Source organism: Haliotis rubra, unplaced genomic scaffold, assembly GCF_003918875.1.
Source record: "Haliotis rubra isolate DU_JTF1 unplaced genomic scaffold, ASM391887v1 Scf48, whole genome shotgun sequence".
Classification (NCBI taxonomy): domain Eukaryota; kingdom Metazoa; phylum Mollusca; class Gastropoda; order Lepetellida; family Haliotidae; genus Haliotis; species Haliotis rubra.
Window position 1 is genome coordinate 1,491,304 of NW_025767168.1, and position 21,403 is coordinate 1,512,706.

Here is a 21,403-nt window from a genome sequence, read left to right on the forward strand (position 1 = left end):
GGAAACATGTGACTGTTGTTCATTTCAAACACCACATTTCTTAGAGAGGAAATCTTCAAAGCATCAACTTTTTATCATTATATAATCATTTTGATTAATAATCGTACATATTAACTAAAGTATTCGACATAGGGATATAAATAAACAGTTGGGTCGGGTCTGTATAAAAGATTAATGCATTCGGAAGTTAGTTGTAAGATATACATATACATTGTATCTGAACTTTTTGCATTGGTTTGTTTTTTGTGAGAAATGTTTCTTTTTAAATCAAAAGAAAAACGGGGCCCGGGATATTGATTAATAATTATGCTTTTAAGAAGATGTTTGTGTTTCATTACCATTTCTTGGTCAATCATAACAAGGGTAGACAAACACAATCAATCATGTTAAATGAAAGATATTATTACACACAAAATGTCTTTGTTAATTTCACTAATTCCTTATTCTTTGTGTTAAGTGGCTTAACTGTGCTGTATATAACTAGCTGGATTATCTTTTACATGGGCTGTTATTGATAAGATCAAATGCAGACATTTCCCAGTCATGGTGCAGGAATAGAATTATATATATTTGAAATACGATGCTAATAACTTCATGCCATAGTAAAGGAGTATAATCAAAACTGACTTCCACTGGACTGACTGACTGAGTTTGGTTTTACGCCGCTTTTAGCAATATTCCAGCAACATCACGGCGGGGGACACCAGAAATGGGCTTAACACATTGTGCCCATGTGGGGAATCGAACCCGGGTCTTCGGCGTGACGAGCCAACGCTTTAACCACTAGGCTACCCCACCGCCCCGACTTCCACTGGAGATATTGCTAGGTGAGATCAGGCGCCGGGGAATGGGTACGTCACATACGGTTTAACGTTTCGGCAGCCTAGTGGTTAAGGCGTTCGCTCGTGACTCACGTGTGAGGCCCATTCCTCGGGTCCCCAGCTGGAATATTGCTAAAAGCGGCGTAAAACCATACTCACTCACTCTACTAAATCTGTGTTTTCAACTTAATGTACATCAATAGTTACATCAACAGAATAAATCACTAAACAAAGTGTTATTTAAATACAGATCCCACTTCATAACTTTTCGTCAGCGTTAATGTAATGGCATAGTAGATATTAAGATAAGATAAATACCTTCCCAGTATATAGAGATATCATCTGTCGTACACACTCGATGGTAAATGTATTGAATTCTAAAACACATCATAGTGGTCGCCCGTCAGCATTGTTCCTATAATATGCATGTAATCTCCACCAAAATTGTAACAATTGATACTTTTTACCTTTGTTCTCTCACGTGACATTCTTTATTTTGTAAATCTGAAATTGGGACAAAATTACCATAACGCCCAATCTCCTGAATAAAATGTTTGTTTCTCAGATACAGAAAAAAACACAAGGTTTCCATAAAAGCTCTGCCTATGTATCTGTTCTAGTGATGGTACTCGTCCCAAACATCAGCACTTCAACAGAGGGAACTACATCCGACATGTTGGCCGCTGATGCCCACATTTCCTGAAAAGGATCACCCTAACGTCGCCAAAGCAGGTAAAATGTTCATTTCTTGACCACCCTCGTGATAACTGAAGGGGGTTTGATCCATGCATATCCCGGAATTTCGCTGAAACGTCATGTACTTACAGTATGAAAATAACTATTCCCTGATCTGCATGTGCTCTGATTGAAGAACTTTATGTGAGTTTACTTGGTTGATGACATTAGCCAGTAAATGAGATAAAGCCGCAATTGGTCATTTAGAAGTCTAGAATGTCAATGTATTTCACTATTTGAAGAATTCGAGAATTTCAAAAAAGTCAAAGAAACGAACTGAATCTCCTTCACTATCAACATTTCGTCCACAAACTCACTAAGGGGTATTTTAGATGATACTGTGGTATTTATTTTCGAAATTATAGGTCTAATTTAACAGGACAGGATCGGCCATGTGTTCTGTTTCTGGTGAACGAAATGTCATTACATTATGTCGTCAGTAACAGTTATATGGGTTTCTCTGGATACACACCCAGTCTAATCTCCAGACATACTGGGACCGCTTGTACTGACCCAGAGGTGTTCCATGAGAGACGAGTGAGTGAGCTTTACGTTTTACGCCGCTTTTAGCAATATTACAGCAATATCACGGCAGGGGATACCAGAAATAGGCTTCACACCTTGTACCCATGTGGTGAATCGAACCCGGGTCTGCGGCGTGACGAGCGAACGCTTTAACCACTAGGCTACCCAACCGGCCCCCAATGGGAGACGAAGATCATCTGTGTCAATGGTGAATAAGAAATATTAAGCGCCTTCATATTTTTCTTCTGTGAACTTAACTTTATTCTCTCGATGCAAGTGCACTTGGGTCCTACCGTCATCACTATCGGAATGGGATTCAGAGACACATACTTAATATGACATAGTCGACATCTTACAATGGATTCTGATTTCTAACTGTGGGTCAGAACATGTTTACCCTGTTCCTTTCATATTTGGTCTTTTGCGCCCAAAGAATTCTGTTTCGGCGGTGGATCGAGACTGTCGTAAGAGGCGACTAACGGGATTGGGTGGTCATGTTCGCTGGCTTGGTTGACACATGTCATCGGTTCCCAATTGCGCAGATCGATGCTCATGCTGTTGATCACTGGATTGTCTGGTCCAGACTGGATTATTTACAGACCGCCACCATATAGCTGGAATATTGCTGAGTGCGGCGTAAAACTAAACTCACTCACTATTAATAAAGTGATTATAGAAAACTTTTGTCTTAGTCTATTCATTTGGATAAGTACCGAGTAAAGTTTTTGAAAGGCATTTAGAAGTTGGATGAACATGAATACATGACACGTTGTATGGATAAGAACTTCTTTTTTATTCTTTACACTACGTTTCAGAGCTAATTATTGCTCCTTCATTCACCTGACGAAGGAGCAAGAATTAGCTCTGAAACGTCGTATAAAGAATCAAAACGAAGTTGTTATCCATAAAACGCGTCATGTATTCAAGTACCGAGTAGGCATGAAGAATTGGAATGCACTCAGCTTTCATTCATTTTCACTGCATGAATGTAGCTTGGGGACACACAAGCTTGAGCACTATCCAACATTAACTATCCAAACTTACGTTTAACTGCTACCAGTTGGTTTACCCTTTTCATTAACATCTAGACTAAGTGGATTTTTTCAGGTGCTTGAGACTGGTGCCACTGTTGGGTAACACATGTAAGCTTCACGAACAAATAGTATCATTATTTGAGAGTGATTCATAAATTATCATGATCCAGTCTGAATCGTACAATCTTTAAGCAGAAATTTCTGATAATGAAATGAATCTTGTTGCTTCTATTTACTTTATTGGTATTCCAGTTCTGCGCGTATGATTTGTCTTTAGAACACCATATCTGATTTCATATTCCTCTGGGGCGACATATATGCTTAAACATATTTTCAGCGTCAGCTTCATTATCTGTCATGTCTACTGCCCTTAAAACAACGAAATGTTTGTCATTTCTGTCGTAGTTGTGCATACCTATGTCGCAAGCAACAACAGGTACAGAAGAGACATCTGCTAAAACTTGGCTAGATACTTCGATTTACACTGTGTAAACATTGCCAGAAGTTTGTACCGATGAGAAATATTGCCATAAAAGTATTAATTATGGTATTCCCAGAAATTGATAAATTTGTTTTGGCAATTATCTAACACATGTATATTAACTATAGAAGTTTTACTTAAATGAATATGTTGAGATATGATTCTGTCACAGTCTAATTGTCTTTTCAGTACTTTGTGAGACCTCTCTGCCCTGAATTACACGACTGAATGCGCCTTGGAACACTACCGATCAAAGTTTGTAGGAAATTCGGACCTTCATTAGTCCCAACACATAAAGTGACATTCTCAATAGGGTTAAAATCTGGGCCAGATGATATCCGCACAGGCGGATCCAGAGAGGTGTGTGTGCGCACAAAATTCTGTATACTGGAGACAGAGGAATGTCATGTCTACGAGCTATCTCTTTTGCATTAGTCACACCCCTTTCGAACTCCTGTAGGACCAGCTTTCTTTTCTCTCACAGGGGGTTAGTCCTGTCCATGCTCAGCTTGAAGTTGGTCGTCATCGACTGCCATTTCCCCGATAGACAGTCGATCCCGGTAGGGAGTGAGTCCTAAACTATGTTAGATTTTATATTTCCAAGTAGTAAATGTTCATGAAATCGACTTGTCTTATAAGCTGAATGGTCGTGGATTAGAACCCGTATATCATATGGTCATGACACATTATATTTTATTTACATTTGAAGCATTTGTTGACACGTATTTCAGCGCGAATCGAAAACGCCGAGAAATCGACCACTTTCAACGTTTTTACAACATAATCAATTGAATTCATTTCACGTATTGTGCTAAATGAGGTTATGTAGCCACTGTGTCAAGATTTTTAGCTTCTGTCAAAACATACAAACTGAGATATTTGAAGACGACCAACTTCCGGTTGAGCATGGACAGTGCTTACCCCCTGTGCCTCTTCTGCAGTCAAATCTGCCATGCCAGCAATAGGAAGCCGTCTGCTACACTAGGGGAGATAAGTCTTGATGTAGTAAGGCTCATTCTTAAGCCTACAAGAGTTGAATCCCATACTGAGTACCTTTTTGTACATAATGTATACGTAACACCTGTTTTAAAATTCTATTATCAGTATTAGGAAACAAAGATTTTCTCAATAAGTGTAATTTATCTCACAAATATAGCTCAAATGTTGATTTTTGTTAGTATACTGTTTATGTCAAGATTAGACTCCTGTCATCACTCGTGTTACATTTTAAGTGGCATCTATCCTACAGATTCATTAAATGAATAGAGAAGGGACACGCGAGCTGAAACGGCAAAAGCGCAGATGGTCCAGAAATCTGAGGCACCACATTGACTGTCGTATGATTTGGAAAATAACTAGTTCGGATTGGTCAATAACAGGCTCCAAATCACTATAGCCACCTCTGATACAACACAGTTGATCTGGTACATGACACCTGAACCATATATTCACCTTTTCTTGTTGTCCGTAGTTAACAAAATGCCGAAGTTCGGATGCTACCACTGAAACTATCCGGAAGAACCAATACAACACGATAAATTCAACAAGAAATGATTCTGACAAAGTACACGTGTATCTGTTGCATGACATTAATTACAAGGTCATCCCTGGGTAGGGCTGCTGAACGTAGGTTCGCTCATGTCCCACACCACATTCTGCATCACTCCTGGGGGAGAGGTTACCGCGCGACCCGTACATTTCCGGGTGGAGTCTGTAGACCGAGGGTGACCTGCTGTAAGACTTCCTCGTCTTGTAAGCCAACAGAATCACTCCGATGACGATGATGAGGACCACTCCCAGCAGGCAGCCCACGAGGATGGTGAGCACGTTGGTGGTGCGGACAAGGTTCCTCAACGTAGCTGGCGTCTCCGGGGGTGGAAATTCCGACTGGAAGTCATAGTGTAAGGTGTTATCTTGTTCTGAAACGGAGAGGCAACTCTAGAGTTGTGGTCCGTAAATACATAACACGCTCTCTAAGTCCAGGGCGGTGGGGTAGCTTAGTGGTTAAAGCGTTCGCTCGTCACGCCGAACACCCGGGTTCAATTCCTCACATGGGTACAATGTGTGAAGCCCATTTCTGGTGTCCCCCGCCGTGATAAAGCTGGAATATTGTTAAAAGCGGCGTAAAACTTAACTCACTCATTCTCTAAGTCGATTTTTCATTATCTAAACTGTAAGGAAGATTCCTTGTTTATCATGTTTGGATAACCTTGGACCCGCAACCCAATCTTTGTTGACCATCATATATTTTGAGGGTAGTTATGTCTGAATGTCTTCTGGATACACAAAATGTCTCTCTTGAGACGTTTCCTCATTATTTACTTCATAAGAGTGAGTGAGTTTGGTTTTACGCCGTTTTTAGCAATATTCCAGCAATATCACGGCGGGGGACACCACAAATGGGCTTCACACATTGTGCCCATGTGGGGAATCGAACCCGGGTCTTCGGCGTGACGAGCGAACGCTTTAACCACTAGGCTACCCCACCGCCCTACTTCATAAGAATATGGATCCATAAAAATGTGGTGCCTGGGCCGCTTTTGTATCCAGATGAACATAAGAAGTGCGATAGCAATGACTATTCTCTCAGTAGTATTCGGGGGAAGACATTCGTGAGAGAATACTACCGCTTCTCACTGGTTTTGTTTGTTGTGTAAAACCGCATCCAGCAATATTCTAGCTAGATGACAGCGGTCTGTAAATAATCGAGTCTGGACCAGACAATCCGTTGATTGAGATCATGAGCACCGAACTATACAATTGGGATACGATTACATGCATCAACCAACTGGGCGAGTCTAATCACCCGATCTTGTTAGTCGCAACCCAAGAATGGGTTACTGAAGACTGGTTCTAACCTTCGTGGGTCGGCTACACACTTACCTTTGCCCAGGTCACTGAGGAACGTTCCGAACCCTATACAGATAAACGACCCAATGGTGTTCTTGCAGATCCGAGCCACTCTATACGACGGGTATGGACACACGTTGTGCTCACACTCGTCGAAGTCTGGAAATAACAGTAAACACAGACCCGATATATTCATGAGTCGTGGAAGGGGGAGTAAGAGGTCACTAATAAATGTGAGTGTGTGTAAATTACAGAAAACATGAGAAATTTGGGACATTATCTTAGGAAATAACAAGAAGACAAAGTCATCAATATCCGCCGCAATGGTAAAATACTCTTCATTAATATGCCAACTAGTGGAATACCCACAAAGTGGAAGGAAAGTATTGAAAGGTTTCACTACCAGACCTATCTATGTGCCAAGATTGGTAAAGAAACATTGAACGGTTGTAATGTTAGAGCTCCGAAATAGAGCACTACTACCAATTTCAGTCGAAGTCATACTTGTTGCCATGGAAACGCAAACAATATTTTAGTCAGAAATCCAAAACTACCAAAAGGCACCAGTTCACCACCAGACCTATCGTTGTGCCAGGTTTTGTGACTGACTGACTGACTGAGTTTGGTTTTACGCCGCTTTTAGCAATATTCCAGAAATATCACGGCGGGGGACACCAGAAATGGGCTTCACTCATTGTACCCATGTGGGGATTCGAACCCGGGTCTTCGGCGTGACGAGCCAAAGCTTTAATCACTAGACTACCCCACCGCCCCGCCAGGTTTTGTGAAGAAACAATAAACGGTTTTAATGTTCTGCTCCGGAAAAGGCAAATTTGCACGGACGGACTTAGTCCATTATAATACTCCCTGCAAAACGCGTTGCGGGGGAAACTATGGCGCGCCAGACAGTTTCAGACGGAGACGCACGCAAACACTATATGTCGGTATATTTCTTCACGTTAAATTGAAATAAATTATTGTAGAACGTTGTCAGTTGTCAAATGTGTTGGAGGAGAAATCTTTCCGTCCAAGCATCTTACTGATTTTACGAAACTTGTGTCAGAATGCATGTATCCCCATTTCGTTCAAAAGGCATCCTCATGAAATACTTTCACACCAATACAATACCTCGCTGCAAGAAGACACGTATCGTATCAAAGTAAAGTTGGTCTGCTATTAAAGGGGTGATTCAAAACTAAGCGTACTGACACTCGTTTCCATATATCAGCTGGATGACCTGTCTGCATGACGCACGCGATACGTTCAAGTTTGTTGCATTCGTTCGCAGATTTACCTTCACAGTTTCTCTGATTCGCTGTGAGATTGAAGCCAGGTCTGCAGCTGCACCTAAAGCTCCCTACAGTGTTTTGACACAGCTGCTCGCACGGCCCACCAGTGGCGCACTCATCCACATCTGGAAATACATGCCGACAAGGCGCCAATGTGAGCGAATGGTGTTTTGCGCCGGAATCTGCAATATTCAAGCTACAGAGTCGTGCAAAAAGTATTCGGACACTTGACGTAATTTCCATAGACTTACATGATTGTTAATTTAGTGTAGCATAAATAATTTTCTTGAATTTAATTTTCGTAAGATCCAAGTCAAATTTTGCACATTTGTGAGGAATCATCTTTCCTACAATCACATAATTTCTGTTTAATTATCCGTTGCTTATTTATCGAATGGCAACAATTTAAACAACATATGTACAGAGCCGTGAACTCCTTTAACATGGCGGCCTATGGGATTGTGCATTGTGGAACCATACGTAAGTTAATAAATGTGATGTCATTAATTAAACAGCGGTCGGAAAATTGAACTGAAATTATGTGCGCAGAGCAGAGACGATTTCAAATTTACCTGTCATATTTTACAAAGATCCATCCTAAACTCACTTCATGAAAATTATTTATGCTACACTGACGTAACATGTAAATCTATGGAAATAACGTCAAGTGTCCGAATACTTTTGTGCACGGGTCTGTATATCAAGACGGCCTGCTTAGTCGATGTTGGCAAGGGTGACATGAATGCAACTGACTGGTGTCAAGATTATGGCATGACTAACCTGAGATCATAATCAGGAGTTACACAATTCTGCCCCGCCATATCGACACACGAACTCACAGATCGAAACTGCATGTACATGTATTACATATCCAAACAGTACCGTCTCAACCTCAACCACCTATACTTCCGGTTTTCTGGTGTGTTCAGACCTATTTTCCAATAACATAACAGTTATTACTTCATGAAACAAGTAGAACTTAACTATCCACCCGACATGATAAATCTAGATATACGTCGGCGTACAATAGGAGGCTGAAATGTTCTGAGCCTAACTGTGCCTTGTCTTTTACAAACGGTGGTGTAAAACAGAGCAAATGAACATGCTGTATCTGGGACGGATGTAGAGACATTCGTTGTGGCCCAAGCCATGTATATATTTACCGACACAGCTGCTATTATCAGCGGCGAGAGTGTACCCCTCTCGACAGCGACACTCGTGGGAGATGCCGATGTTGACGCAGATCTGCTCACATGGCGAGGGAGTCATCTTACATTTGTCAGGATCTGAAATGTTAAAAATGCTTCTTTGACTAAAACTGGCTTAAGAGATAGGCTTTCGTAGTAACCCGTGGAAGCTAAACTACGTGCAGTAGTCAGCAATTTTCCAGCAGTCTGATGTCATCTTACCGGATGATGTTGTGGCCAGTGATCAGTACCACCGGTTATCTCCCACAACTTAGGCCGCCATATCTTAGACAGCCATAACTTAAACACTAATGAAGGGGATTAATTAAGACAACACCCATGGCTGAAATGGAACAGTCCTAATTAGTGTTCCCTGCTGAGGAGACCTAGCTTGTATTCAGAAGTAAATGATATGAACTGTACAAGCGGGATTAAGTTTAAAGATGCATGCTATGTTTTCATTTGAATATCTCCTCACAAGATGATACCTTAAGTGAAGTACCTCTGAAACAAATAGAACAATTGAAACTGAAAAGTATGTGTAAATCTCATTACATTAATGTCAGATATAAAATGTCCTGCCCCAGATTAGGTCAGTATGGCAATATGGCTGGACTTCGAAAGGTAGAGTTTGTTACTTCACAGAAGGGTACACCTCAAGTTCTTCTTGACTGGTATCTTTACAACAGAAACAAAGTGAGGTAGACCAATACACACTGGCTATGTGTCGCCACTGCCTGTACTGGCAAGTGCACCACAAAGGAAACATACAACTTTATGGATGACAACTTCTGGTTTATTTTTATTGAGCGACGTTTCGATGTAAATTCTTATATCGTTATAAAGCTAAAAGTGAGTACAACCAAATGGTGAGGAGCATATATACATGGTATGTTGTGACAAGCAGCAGATTTACATTAACAACATCATGTAATAGGTCATCAGCCCTCTCAGATCACCAGCAAGAGTTCCCTACCCATCAAATCAAGTTTGACGAATTCAAAGTCCCATCAACCAATAATCAGGACTTCACACAAAGAAAACTGTTGGAAGCCATCGAAATCCGTCGCTACAAACCTTTGATCAACCGTGACCAAGGATACTACATCCTATCAGCCTATGAAGAACTAATCACACTATAGGCCATCAATAGCATCCTGTCTATTTGTTGTTACAACTTAATCCCGCTGTTTGTTGGCTTCATCACTAGTGCTATTTGTTGTTTTAGTTCCCTACTGGCCTCTTCCAATTATGTACCACTTGTTATTTCTATTACATGCTGTTGTTAATGTTAATCTGCTGCTTGTCACAACATACCATGCATATAGGCTCCTCACCATTTGGTTGTACTCACTTTTAGCTTGATAACGATGTAAGAATCTACATCGAAACGTCGCTCAACGCAAATAAACCAGAAGTTGTCATCCATAAAGTTGTATGTTTCCTTTGTTGACTCACCAACTTCTAGAATGCCGATCAAATAATAAGTTCACCACTGTGGGCGACTATTGCCGGAATGTTAGCGACCACGTTCATCCCCCTGAAGCTGCTGACAAGATCAAGTTCGTCAGCAATTTACAGAAGAGAGCGAGGGAAGAAATAACGCCAATGCACACCCTCTACAACGACCAGGTATCCCAAGAAGATGATGCTGTAGTCCCTCACCTCTGAATGAACATAACGTCTTGTCTAATTGATTCTACTGGACTGATCCATTATAAGAAATAGGTATCAGCTTGAGGATTAGTTGTGCACTGAACCAGAAATGTTGTTGTTTTAAGCTGTCTAAGATATGACGGTCTAAGTTTTGGGAGGTTACCGTACCACCGGGTATGACAGCACCATCTGCCTAATTCAACCAATTCGCACACTATGGCCACCCGATTGTCATTTTCGTTAAGGACTTGATGCAATCATGGTTATTAGATACAAAACATCCAAGAGCATTCTAACGATTAATTGGAAGGACAATGTTTCTGTCGAAGTGTGTCAACGTATTGTTCAGTGACATAGAACAGGTGTTGGTATTGGTGAAAGCCGCACTCAACAATATTCAAACCTCATTATGGCGGCCTGTCACAAATCATGTCTTGACCAGACAATCCAGTGATTGCTATTGAGGGCAAGGATCCATCATAAAACATCATGCAAATCACTGAGCCAGACCACCCCATCCATCTAAACTTTCGACCGGCTTTGGTTACATGGGACCAATTCTACCAGGGACCTGGGTTATGTGGGACCTGGGTTATGTAGAACCTTTTCGTTGACAAACTTACATTTAAAGAGTTCCCCTTTAGGTCCGGTGGCACCGGATTCTCCTGTAGAGCATAAACAACATTAATGGCACAAGGCATTACTGAAAACTTGTATTAGAAATATGTTACATGTGATGAAGTATTTTTATGACTTTTCGAGGAGCTTGGCTCAGATGCAATATATTGGAGCTGCAAACGTGCACCAACAAGGTGTTTAATTGTATAACATCCAATCTGTTTGACATTCGAAATGAATCCCACCAGAGATAAGCACAAAGTTAAAATTGTAGCATTCTGTGTTAGTCATGGTCTGTCACCTTGATACAGCATTACGGAAACAGGGTGAGTGAGTGAGGTTTTAACATCATTTAGCAATATTCCAGCAATATCATTGTGGGGAATCGAACTCGGGTCTTCGGTGTGACGAGCTGATGCTTTAACCACATAGCTACCCCACAACCCGGAAACATTAGACCCTGATCTTAGGCACATACCATTTCCGTGAGAGAGTAGGGTGTAACATTATTCCCGTCCAATCACGGCGTGTTAGCTATATGTGGGATAGGAGTGAGTGAGTGAGTGAGTTTAGTTTTACGCCGCACTCAGCAATATTCCAGCTATATGGCGGCGGTCTGTAATTAATCAAGTCTGGACCTGACAATCCAGTGATCATCAGCATGAGCATCGATCTGCGCAATTGGGAACCGATGACACGTGTCCACCAGTCAGCGAGCGAGCCTGACCAACCGATCCCGTTAGTCGCCCTCTAACGACAAGCATGGGTTACTGGAGATCAATTCTAACCCGGACCTTCACGGGTACACATGTGGGATAGGAACGATGCAGGAAGTAATGCGTGTCTCAGAGGCTTACCACTTTGATATGGAATCTACGGGTGGTGGTAACAAGCCGAAAACTACGATCAAAACTGTCTTTTTGAAATCAACGCAGACATGACTTCATCGCGATAGTGATATCACATTATTTTATCATTGTTTCATTATCATTTTATTGTTTTTGGCTTGTAATCTCAATAATAGCACACACAAAAATAACTTACCCTTCAAACCCGTGACCCCTGTTGCCCCTGCATCTCCACGTGTCCCAGTCAGTCCTGGCATTCCCGACACACCAGTCTCGCCGACAGGTCCGGTACTCCCTGTCCGCCCAGTGACAGCAGCCGGACCCACGGGACCCGTTGATCCATGGGATCCAGAAACACCTGTAATGCCTGTTGGACCTCTCTGACCAGTGAGCCCAGTCATTCCTGGAACACCAGGTGGGCCAACGTCACCTATAGCTCCATCTGGGCCTGTTGCCCCCCTTAAACCATCCTGTCCAGAGGTGCCAGTTGCACCAGGCATTCCATTGTCGCCCTTATTACCTGACAAGCCTGTAAGCCCTGTATATCCAGCAGCCCCTCTTGAACCGGTAACGCCAGTTGAACCAGTCATACCAGTAGCGCCATCTTCACAACAATGCATAGTTACTTGCTTTTTGATAAGCTTCAAATCTTCTGGATTAGAAAAGTTTACCCGTTTACCAAAATAGTAAACGGGACCACTTCTGCCCTGTGCACCATCATAATATCCCAGTGTTCGTTCTGAACCATCACCTACAGGTCCAGTTGCAATAGAATCACCTGCAGGTCCACTTGCCACAGCATCGCCTGCAGGTCCAGTTGCCATAGAATCACCTGCAGGTCCAGTTGCTACAGCATCGCCTGCAGGTCCACTTGCCACAGCATCGCCTGCAGGTCCAGTTTCTACAGCATCGCCTGCAGGTCCACTTGCCACAGCATCGCCTGCAGGTCCAGTTTCTACAGCATCGCCTGCAGGTCCAGTTTCTACAGCATCGCCTGCAGGTCCAGTTTCCACAGCATCGCCTGCAGGTCCAGTTTCTACAGCATCACCTGCAGGTCCACTTGCTCACAGCATCACCTGCAGGTCCAGTTGCCACAGCATCGCCTGCAGGTCCACTTGCCACAGCATCGCCTGCAGGTCCACTTGCCACAGCATCGCCTGCAGGTCCAGTTTCTACAGCATCGCCTGCAGGTCCACTTGCCACAGCATCGCCTGCAGGTCCAGTTTCTACAGCATCGCCTGCAGGTCCAGTTTCTACAGCATCACCTGCAGGTCCAGTTGCCACAGCATCACCTACAGGTCCAGTAGTTACAGCATCACCTCTAGGTCCAGTAGCATCACCTGCAGGTCCAGTAGCCACAGCATCACCCAGTAGCCACAGCATCACCTGCAGTAGCCACAGCATCACCTGCAGGTCCAGTAGCCACAGCATCACCTGCAGGTCCAGTAGCTACAGCATCACCTGCAGGTCCAGTAGCCACAGCATCACCTGCAGGTCCAGTACTACAGCATCACCTGCAGGTCCAGTTACCACAGCATCACCTGCAGGTCCAGTAGCCACAGCATCACCTGCAGGTCCAGTAGCCACAGCATCACCTGCAGGTCCAGTTACCACAGCATCACCTGCAGGTCCAGTCACAGCATCACCTGCAGGTCCAGTAGCCACAGCATCACCTGCAGGTCCAGTTACCACAGCATCACCTGCAGGTCCAGTTACTACAGCATCACCTGCAGGTCCAGTAGCCACAGCATCACCTGCAGGTCCAGTATCACCTGCAGGTCACAGCATCACCTGCAGGTCCAGTTACTACAGCATCACCTGCAGGTCCAGTTACTACAGCATCACCTGCAGGTCCAGTTTCTACAGCATCACCTCCAGGTCCAGCCACAGCATCACCTGCAGGTCCAGCCAGTTAGCTACAGCATCACCTGCAGGTCCAGTAGCCACAGCATCACCTGCAGGTCAGTTTCTACAGCATCACCTGCAGGTCCAGTAGCCACAGCATCACCTGCAGGTCCAGTAGCCAGTTTCACAGCATCAGGTCCTGCAGCATCACCTGTCCAGTAGCCTGCCATCACCATCGCCTGCAGGTCAGTCACAGCATCACCTGCAGGTCCAGTAGCCACAGCATCACCTGCAGGTCCAGTTACAGCATCACCTCTAGCATCACCTGCAGCAGTAGCCACAGCATCACCTGCAGGTCCAGTAGCCACAGCATCACCTGCAGGTCCAGTAGCCACAGCATCACCTACAGCTCCAGTAGTCCAGTTCACTACAGCATCACCTGCAGGTCCAGTTACTTACAGCATCACCTGCAGCTCCAGCCACAGCATCACCTGCAGGTCCAGTAGCCACAGCATCACCTGCAGGTCCAGTTACTACAGCATCACCTGCAGGTCCAGCTGCCACAGCATCACTTGCAGGTCCACTTGCCACAGCATCACCTGCAGGTCCAGTAACCACAGCATCACCTGCGGGTCCAGTTACTACAACATCACCTGCAGGTCTAGTAGTTACAGCATCACCTGCAGGTCCAGTTACTACAGCATCACCTGCAGGTCCAGTTACTACAGCATCACCTGCAGGTCCAGTTACTACAACATCACCTGCAGGTCCAGTAGCCACAGCATCACCTGCAGGTCCAGTAGCCACAGCATCGCCTGCAGTCAATCCAATGATCAACAGCATGAGCATCAACAGGGCCCGTAAGTAGGTCACGGCACTTCGCGAGACCTTAGTACTCCCGTGACAAACAACGTACACTTGTTCCGATCTAGTAAAGTCATATTTGGCTGTCGCGCAATTTGGAACCAGAACTGGTTCTTGAATATACACTTGTCACCGCATTCGTAACCACTCGTCCCTTTACAGAAAGGAACAAGTAGTTACGAATGTTGTCACCGGAAACCTGGTACTGGAAGTAAGCTGCGCCCCGTCTCGCATATCGCAAGTTGGCGCGCGCAAAGGGAACCGGAAACCAGCTTAGTTTCGGAAGTAGCGCCTAGTGAAACTTGCAGGCCCAATCTTGGCTATCGCACCAAATAGTTACACTTGTGACCACTAATAGTTTGAAATCTACGTATCGACATTTACAGTGGTCGCCAGCGTAATGAAGTAGGTGATGATTCAAAAGGATATAGTCGAAATCAGGATGGGAACTGGCAATATCAATACTTACATTATCGGATATTTAGAACGCCTGTTTATAATATCAACGTAAAGATCTCTTGAACAGATTCCACCTAAAACGTGTTTGTTATGATGAAGCTTCCACATTGGTGAATTTCAGTCTCCAAACTCTTCTTACTATCAACTTAATCTTTTTCAAGAAAACTACCATTTAAAGTTCTTAAATCATCAAAGTTTAACGTCCTATCGAGAATACCCACGTACCGATGTCTACGATGGCCTCCAACATAAAGAAGTAGGTCTTGGTGAAGCTCCGACTTCCATAGGTCTGCCCGACAACCAGCGGGGCGTGGACATTGTTGGCCACCATCGTTCCGCTCTCCTGGTCTGGGATGGTGTAGGAGATGGGGCCAGCGTCCTGATCGTACATCCATCCCACGAACTGGCCATTGATGACCAGCGGAGGCTCGGTCATGTTGACCTAAACATGGCATAGCTATATTCACGTAATAATGTATGAAAGGACAGGTCCCAGTTCCACAAACCCATTGTAGCACTAACACTTACGGCTATCAGATACGAAGGGATGGTGGGATTATATAGTATGACCAAAAATTATTGAGAATCTTAGGAATATGTTTAATTGGATTTCTAGTATAAACAAACTTGACCAGCTATCAAGTGCTTGGTTTCATTCAAGACAGACAACTCCGTTAATCCTTTTTCATTAGTTTGTGAAGAGTAATCCCCCTTTGTTTACTTGCTAGCAGACGACATTTTCAGTGATCCTCAGTATGGATGATTTAGAGAACAGGAAGTTGATTTTAGAGTATTATAACTAGGACATCTGATCAGCTAAAGTGATTTCAAGTAGAACAGGCATCCCTTTGTCCACTGTTTATCGTGTTTTGAAAAATATTGCAAATGGATATAGCATTGAGCACCAGGGAGGCGCATGTATGGATGATTTAGAGAAGAGGAAGTTGATTTTAGAGTATTATAACAAGGACATCAGATCAGCTAAAGTGATTTCAAGTAGAACAGTCATCCCAGAAAATTGACTTTCGGTGACAGGAGGCGGCTTGGTATTCTTGTTTCTAAAACAAACGAAGGAGTTTCGAAAACTTAAGGCTGGATATGATTGATAGAGGAACTGTGGCTGTCTGTAAGGAGACAATTAGAACTGAGCTGCATGCAATGGGTTGGCAGAAAAGTCGAGGAATTCCATCACCGATCATGAAACCTGAACAAAAGGAGCGAAGGTTCAACTGGTGCTTACAGCATAGAAATTTTAACTGGGACAATGTGATTTTCTCTGATGAAAGTTCTGTGGCTGTTTCCTAATACACTAAAATTCTGGACCATACAAACTGCAAAAAGCATTGTATCAGTGAGTCAAGGAGCACTCAATCTGGTTGTGTTCGGAGATTCGAAACAAAACAATGCGTATGGACTTAGCAGTACGCATGCAATGTAACGAAACAAGAAATATCTTTACACAATGTACCAAAATAGGGAGCCGAACCTAGGGCAGTCAGACCAAGTGTTGTAATCTAACTCCTGGTCCTGAGAACATACATACTTACGCAATGTCTGCCCTGCGTGTTAGGGAAGACAACATTCTGCTGGAAGACGAGTCTATATCCTCTTTCAGTCTTCTTCAAGACGAAGAACGTGCCCGTGTAGTTGTTGTCGAAATTTTTGTGGATGTAGAAGCAGATCTGGAGGAGCCGCCCAGACACCAGGGGAAACGCCTCGTTGATAAACAGCGCGTTACCCCCCTCATCATATGACTGTATCCCAGGGGTAGAGGCAGAGAACCCGATGGACGTCGTGTGGGAAAAGGCTGGAGGGTAAATGTGGTGGTCGGTATGAGGTTGTGGGTAAGATGTGCGAAGTGTATCTGACCTTTGCAAACTGAGTGCAACAGACAGAAAGAAAGGGTGTGGGGGTCTTATTTGTGATAGGGAAGAAAACCTGGTGTTTTATTGCTGTTTTATTGCTATATGAGAGGTTGAGAGGAGAGGTTTATGCTAGAAAAAGACAGGAACAGGAGAGAAGGGCTTGTGTTGTTTAGGCGGGAGGATTGATTGATTGTTTGCTGTTTAATGCGGCACTCAGCAATAGGAGAGGAGAGGACTTTGTTGGTTAAGGCTTGGGGTAGAGAGGAGGGGAGGACTGTGTTGGTTAAGGCTTGGGGTAGAGAGGAGGAGAGGACTGTGTTGGTTAAGGCTTGGGGTAGAGAAGAGGAGAGGACTGTGTTGGTTAAGGCGAAGGTAGAGAGGAGGAGAGGACTGTGTTGGTTAAGGCGAAGGTAGAGAGGAGGAGAGGACTGTGTTGGTTCAGATGGAGGTAGAGAGGAGGAGAGGACTATGTTGGTTAAGACGGAGGTAGAGAGGAGGAGAGGACTGTGTTGGTTAAGGCGAAGGTAGATAGGAGGAGAGGACTGTGTTGGTTCAGATGAGGTAGAGAGGTGTTGTTTAGAGAGGAGGAGGAGGACTGTGTTGGTTAAGGCGAAGGTAGATAGGAGGAGAGGACTGTGTTGGTTCAGATGGAGGTAGAGAGGAGGAGAGGACTGTGTTGGTTAAGGCGAAGGTAGAGAGGAGAGGACTGTGTTGGTTAAGACGGAGGTAGAGAGGAGGAGAGGACTGTGTTGGTTAAGACGGAGGTAGAGAGGAGGAGAGGACTGCGTTGGTTAAGAGGGAGGTAGAGAGGAGGAGAGGACTGTGTTGGTTAAGATGGAGGTAGAGAGGAGGAGAGGACTGTGTTGGTTAAGACGGAGGTAGAGAGGAGGAGAGGACTGTGTTGGTTAAGACGGAGGTAGAGAGGAGGAGAGGACTGTGTTGGTTAAGACGAGAGGTAGAGAGGAGGAGAGGACTGTGTTGGTTAAGAGGAGGTAGAGAGGAGGAGAGGACTGTGTTGGTTAAGGCGGAGGTAGAGAGGAGAGGACTGTGTTGGTTAAGACGGAGGTAGAGAGGAGGAGAGGACTGTGTTGGTTAAGACGTTAGAGAGGAGGAGAGGACGCGTGTTGGTTAAGAGAGGTAGAGAGGAGGAGAGGACTGTGTTGGTTAAGACGGAGGTAGAGAGGAGAGAGGAGAGAGACTGTGTTGGTTAAGGCGGAGGTAGAGGAGGAGAGGACTGTGTTGGTTAAGACGGAGGTAGAGAGGAGGAGAGGACTGTGTTGGTTAAGGCGGAGGTAGAGAGGAGGAGAGGACTGTGTTGGTTAAGACGGAGGTAGAGAGGAGGAGAGGACTGTGTTGGTTAAGAGGGAGGTAGAGAGGAGGAGAGGACTGTGTTGGTTAAGACGGAGGTAGAGAGGAGGAGAGGACTGTGTTGGTTAAGACGGAGGTAGAGAGGAGGAGAGGACTGTGTTGGTTAAGGCGGAGGTAGAGAGGAGGAGAGGACTGTGTTGGTTAAGGCGGAGGTAGAGAGGAGGAGAGGACTGTGTTGGTTAAGACGGAGGTAGAGAGGAGGAGAGGACTGTTGGTTAAGACGGAGGTAGAGAGGAGAGGACTGTGTAGGTTAAGGCGGAGGTAGGGAGGAGGAGAGGACTGTGTTGGTTAAGGCGGAGGTAGGGAGGAGGAGAGGACTGTGTTGGTTAAGAGGGAGGTAGAGAGGAGGAGAGGACTGTGTTGGTTAAGACTGAGGTAGAGAGGAGGAGAAGACTGTGTTGGTTAAGACTGAGGTAGAGAGGAGGAGAGGACTGTGTTGGTTAAGACGGAGGTAGAGAGGAGGAGAGGACTGTGTTGGTTAAGACGGAGGTAGAGAGGAGGAGAAGACTGTGTTGGTTAAGACTGAGGTAGAGAGGAGGAGAGGACTGTGTTGGTTAAGACGGAGTAGAGAGGAGGAGAGGACTGTGTTGGTTAAGACGGAGGTAGAGAGGAGGAGAGGACTGTGTTGGTTAAGACGGAGGTAGGGAGGAGGAGAGGACTGTGTTGGTTAAGACGGAGGTAGGGAGGAGGAGAGAACTGTGTAGGTTAAGACTGAGGTAGAGAGGAGGAGAGGACTGTGTTGGTTAAGACGGAGGTAGAGAGGAGGAGAGGACTGTGTTGGTTAAGACGGAGGTAGAGAGGAGGAGAGGACTGTGTTGGTTAAGACGGAGGTAGGGAGGAGGAGAGGACTGCGTTGGTTAAGGCGGAGGTAGAGAGGAGGAGAGGACTGTGTTGGTTAAGACGGAGGTAGAGAGGAGGAGAGGACTGTGTAGGTTAAGGCGGAGGTAAAGAGGAGGAGAGAACTGTGTTGGTTAGGACGGAGGTAAAGAGGAGAAGTTTCTATAAGATGAGGGTAAGGGTAGAGATTGTGTTAGTAGTGTTGGTGGCAGATGGGACACTGGTTATGCCAAACTGAACTTCATTAGTTGAAGAGTTGAAACATAGTAATTACTATTATGTAAAGTATTCAGCAATGTTTAGTTTTAGTTGTCGATGACATTGAAAATAAATTTCTGAAGCTCTAATTCAGCCCTCAAATAAGTTCATCAGGGCAAATTATGTACCAAACCTTTGGTCGATCGTGTAGTTTAGTGATGACTTACTACCAAGTTTGTTAGTTTGTTGTTTAACGCAACACTCAGCAATATTCCAACTATATGTAAGCAGTCTGTAAATAATCGAGTCTGGACAAGATAATCCAGTGATCAACATCATGAGCATCGATATCTGTAGTTGGGTCACATAAGTCAACCAAGACAGCGAGTCTGACCATCCGATCCCGCTAGTCACCTATTACGACAGACATGGATTGCTGAAGGCCCATTCTAAACCGGATCACGAAGACACATTGTCAAAGCTTCAAAGCTGGATGTATGGTCAGGAACTATATAAGCTATTGTCACTGGTAGCCTTCATGCCACAATTTATACGATGACAAGGGGGATGGAATGCACGAGAAAACATAATAGCTCACCCTCGACAGCGTCCATCACGACAACTGCGACTGCCATCGCCGTCACACACGCCGTCATTCGATGAAGTCTCGGCGTCATCCTGAATGTCAGTATCGTTTGTTATACATATTGTCGCATGGGTTATGCGCATATAAGTTATGCGCAGGTGAAGTTCAAAGGTCGGATGTCCCATACGAATCTGAGTAGCCTGTGTTGCGAGTTTAACGGTCATCGTTGACCACAAGCGTTCAGCGTTAATTCAGATCATGAAATGTGAAAACCAACTAAACAAAACAATCAACGCTATGTTAGTATATAAGTGAAAAAGAAATGGGATCACCTTCCTCAGCTTGAGAACAGAGACAGCTCTAGCGAGCGTGAAACTCGTGCGGGATTTGCTTATGACACGTCACGTGAGCTCGTGCACGTGCTGGACAGCCTTTCTGGTGAAAATGTGAGATTGATGTTTCATTATTTATCCATAACCTTGTGTGGTGTTTACTTTTCGTATATTTGATGTCAATATTTTCACCCTGGTTTACTGCAACAAATGTTTAGTTGACTTGAACGTCCAGCACTAAATTTGCTTCGTTGGCGCTTATAAACAATCTTGCGCTGAGGGTCTTCATATTCATTTTGGCAGAAGGGGCCGTTGTCGGCACAGGTACTGCACATATGTGTAAGAGTTCCGACCGCAACCCCCCTCTTGAGATGTATTGTATTTATTAGGATTATTTCGAGGGTTTAGGGTTAGGGGTCTTTCTAAAAAAAACCCCATCTATTCTTAGTCATAGAATGATACAAAAACCAGGGGTTATGTGCAGAAAACCGGAACCGTATGTAGTTGTTCCAGTCCACGTGATCGCGAGTGGTATTGTGCATCCCGAAATATATGTTACCATTTATGCTCGTTTCTTATATATAATGCAATCGACTACATCACATACAATAGCATGACAGCTCCGATCAAGAAAGGCAGTTCTGAATGGAGTGAGTACCCTAGTATCTGTCGTACCGTGCGGATAAGACCCCTTCTGGTTAACATTTGACAATCATGTTTAACATGTAACATATGTTATACTTTAGATTACACTTTCTGATTACGGCACAAATTCGAACCCACACTCACAGAGTCAGGCACCTAATTGCTGGCACCCAAAGCATGTAATCTAACCCACTCAGCCACCGCTTCCTGGCTTCTGTGACTAAACTGAATGGGTTACATCACCGACGAAGGATCAGGGGCCTCACCCAGAGTGTGGATTCAAATCCGGGATGGGACTCAACCTCCTTGTAAGCAGCTAAGATTGTAGTCTGAGACAAAATTGCGTTCAAAACTTCAAAT

The 21,403-nt window shown here is 44.4% G+C and overlaps 2 protein-coding genes across 53 annotated transcripts; both read right to left on the minus strand.

Annotated features, from left to right (window-relative positions):
* Nucleotides 1-5,150: 5,150 nt before the first annotated feature.
* Nucleotides 5,151-13,084, minus strand: LOC124291005 (collagen alpha-2(XI) chain-like). 3 transcript variants are annotated; one of them, XM_046727907.1, is made up of 7 exons: nt 12,904-13,084; nt 12,241-12,849; nt 11,202-11,243; nt 8,899-9,021; nt 7,741-7,860; nt 6,480-6,605; nt 5,151-5,515 (listed from the first exon to the last, which is right to left on the minus strand). In XM_046727907.1, exons 2-7 carry the CDS (start codon nt 12,662-12,664, stop codon nt 5,190-5,192), a joined length of 1,161 nt encoding a protein of 386 aa, XP_046583863.1. In that variant the 5' UTR covers nt 12,665-12,849; nt 12,904-13,084; the 3' UTR covers nt 5,151-5,189. The 3 variants fall into 3 exon arrangements, with proteins under 3 accessions (XP_046583863.1, XP_046583862.1, XP_046583861.1); XM_046727906.1 differs by having other exon boundaries at nt 12,241-12,795; nt 12,850-13,084; XM_046727905.1 differs by having other exon boundaries at nt 12,241-13,084.
* Nucleotides 13,084-20,530, minus strand: LOC124291004 (polysialoglycoprotein-like). Of its 50 annotated transcripts, XM_046727888.1 has the most exons (13): nt 20,399-20,530; nt 20,079-20,158; nt 16,760-17,019; nt 15,438-15,654; nt 14,678-14,704; nt 14,570-14,623; nt 14,381-14,434; nt 14,266-14,292; nt 13,973-13,999; nt 13,863-13,940; nt 13,691-13,798; nt 13,452-13,532; nt 13,084-13,336 (listed from the first exon to the last, which is right to left on the minus strand). In XM_046727888.1, exons 2-13 carry the CDS (start codon nt 20,155-20,157, stop codon nt 13,089-13,091), a joined length of 1,260 nt encoding a protein of 419 aa, XP_046583844.1. In that variant the 5' UTR covers nt 20,158; nt 20,399-20,530; the 3' UTR covers nt 13,084-13,088. The 50 variants fall into 50 exon arrangements, 33 of the variants coding, with proteins under 33 accessions (XP_046583844.1, XP_046583830.1, XP_046583848.1 ...); XM_046727874.1 differs by having other exon boundaries at nt 14,381-14,623; XM_046727892.1 differs by lacking the exon at nt 14,570-14,623 and having other exon boundaries at nt 14,651-14,704.
* Nucleotides 20,531-21,403: the final 873 nt, after the last annotated feature.

What these genes read in the sequence shown, in the direction of transcription:
- LOC124291005 (XM_046727905.1), bottom strand. Translation starts at nt 12,868, where the DNA reads ATGGCAACTGGACCTGCAGGCGATGCTGTGGCAAGTGGACCTGCAGGT. An exon ending in GAATCAGAGAAACTGTGAAG is followed by an intron (nt 6,606 to 7,740) that starts GTAAATCTGCGA and finishes TGTTATTTCCAG; the next exon opens with ACTTCGACGAGTGTGAGCAC. An exon ending in CCTCAGTGACCTGGGCAAAG is followed by an intron (nt 5,516 to 6,479) that starts GTAAGTGTGTAG and finishes TCTCCGTTTCAG; the next exon opens with AACAAGATAACACCTTACAC.
- LOC124291004 (XM_046727868.1), bottom strand. Translation starts at nt 20,157, where the DNA reads ATGACGCCGAGACTTCATCGAATGACGGCGTGTGTGACGGCGATGGCA. An exon ending in ACACGCAGGGCAGACATTGC is followed by an intron (nt 15,655 to 16,759) that starts GTAAGTATGTAT and finishes TGCCATGTTTAG; the next exon opens with GTCAACATGACCGAGCCTCC. An exon ending in GGAGGCCATCGTAGACATCG is followed by an intron (nt 14,705 to 15,437) that starts GTACGTGGGTAT and finishes GATTGACTGCAG; the next exon opens with GCGATGCTGTGGCTACTGGA.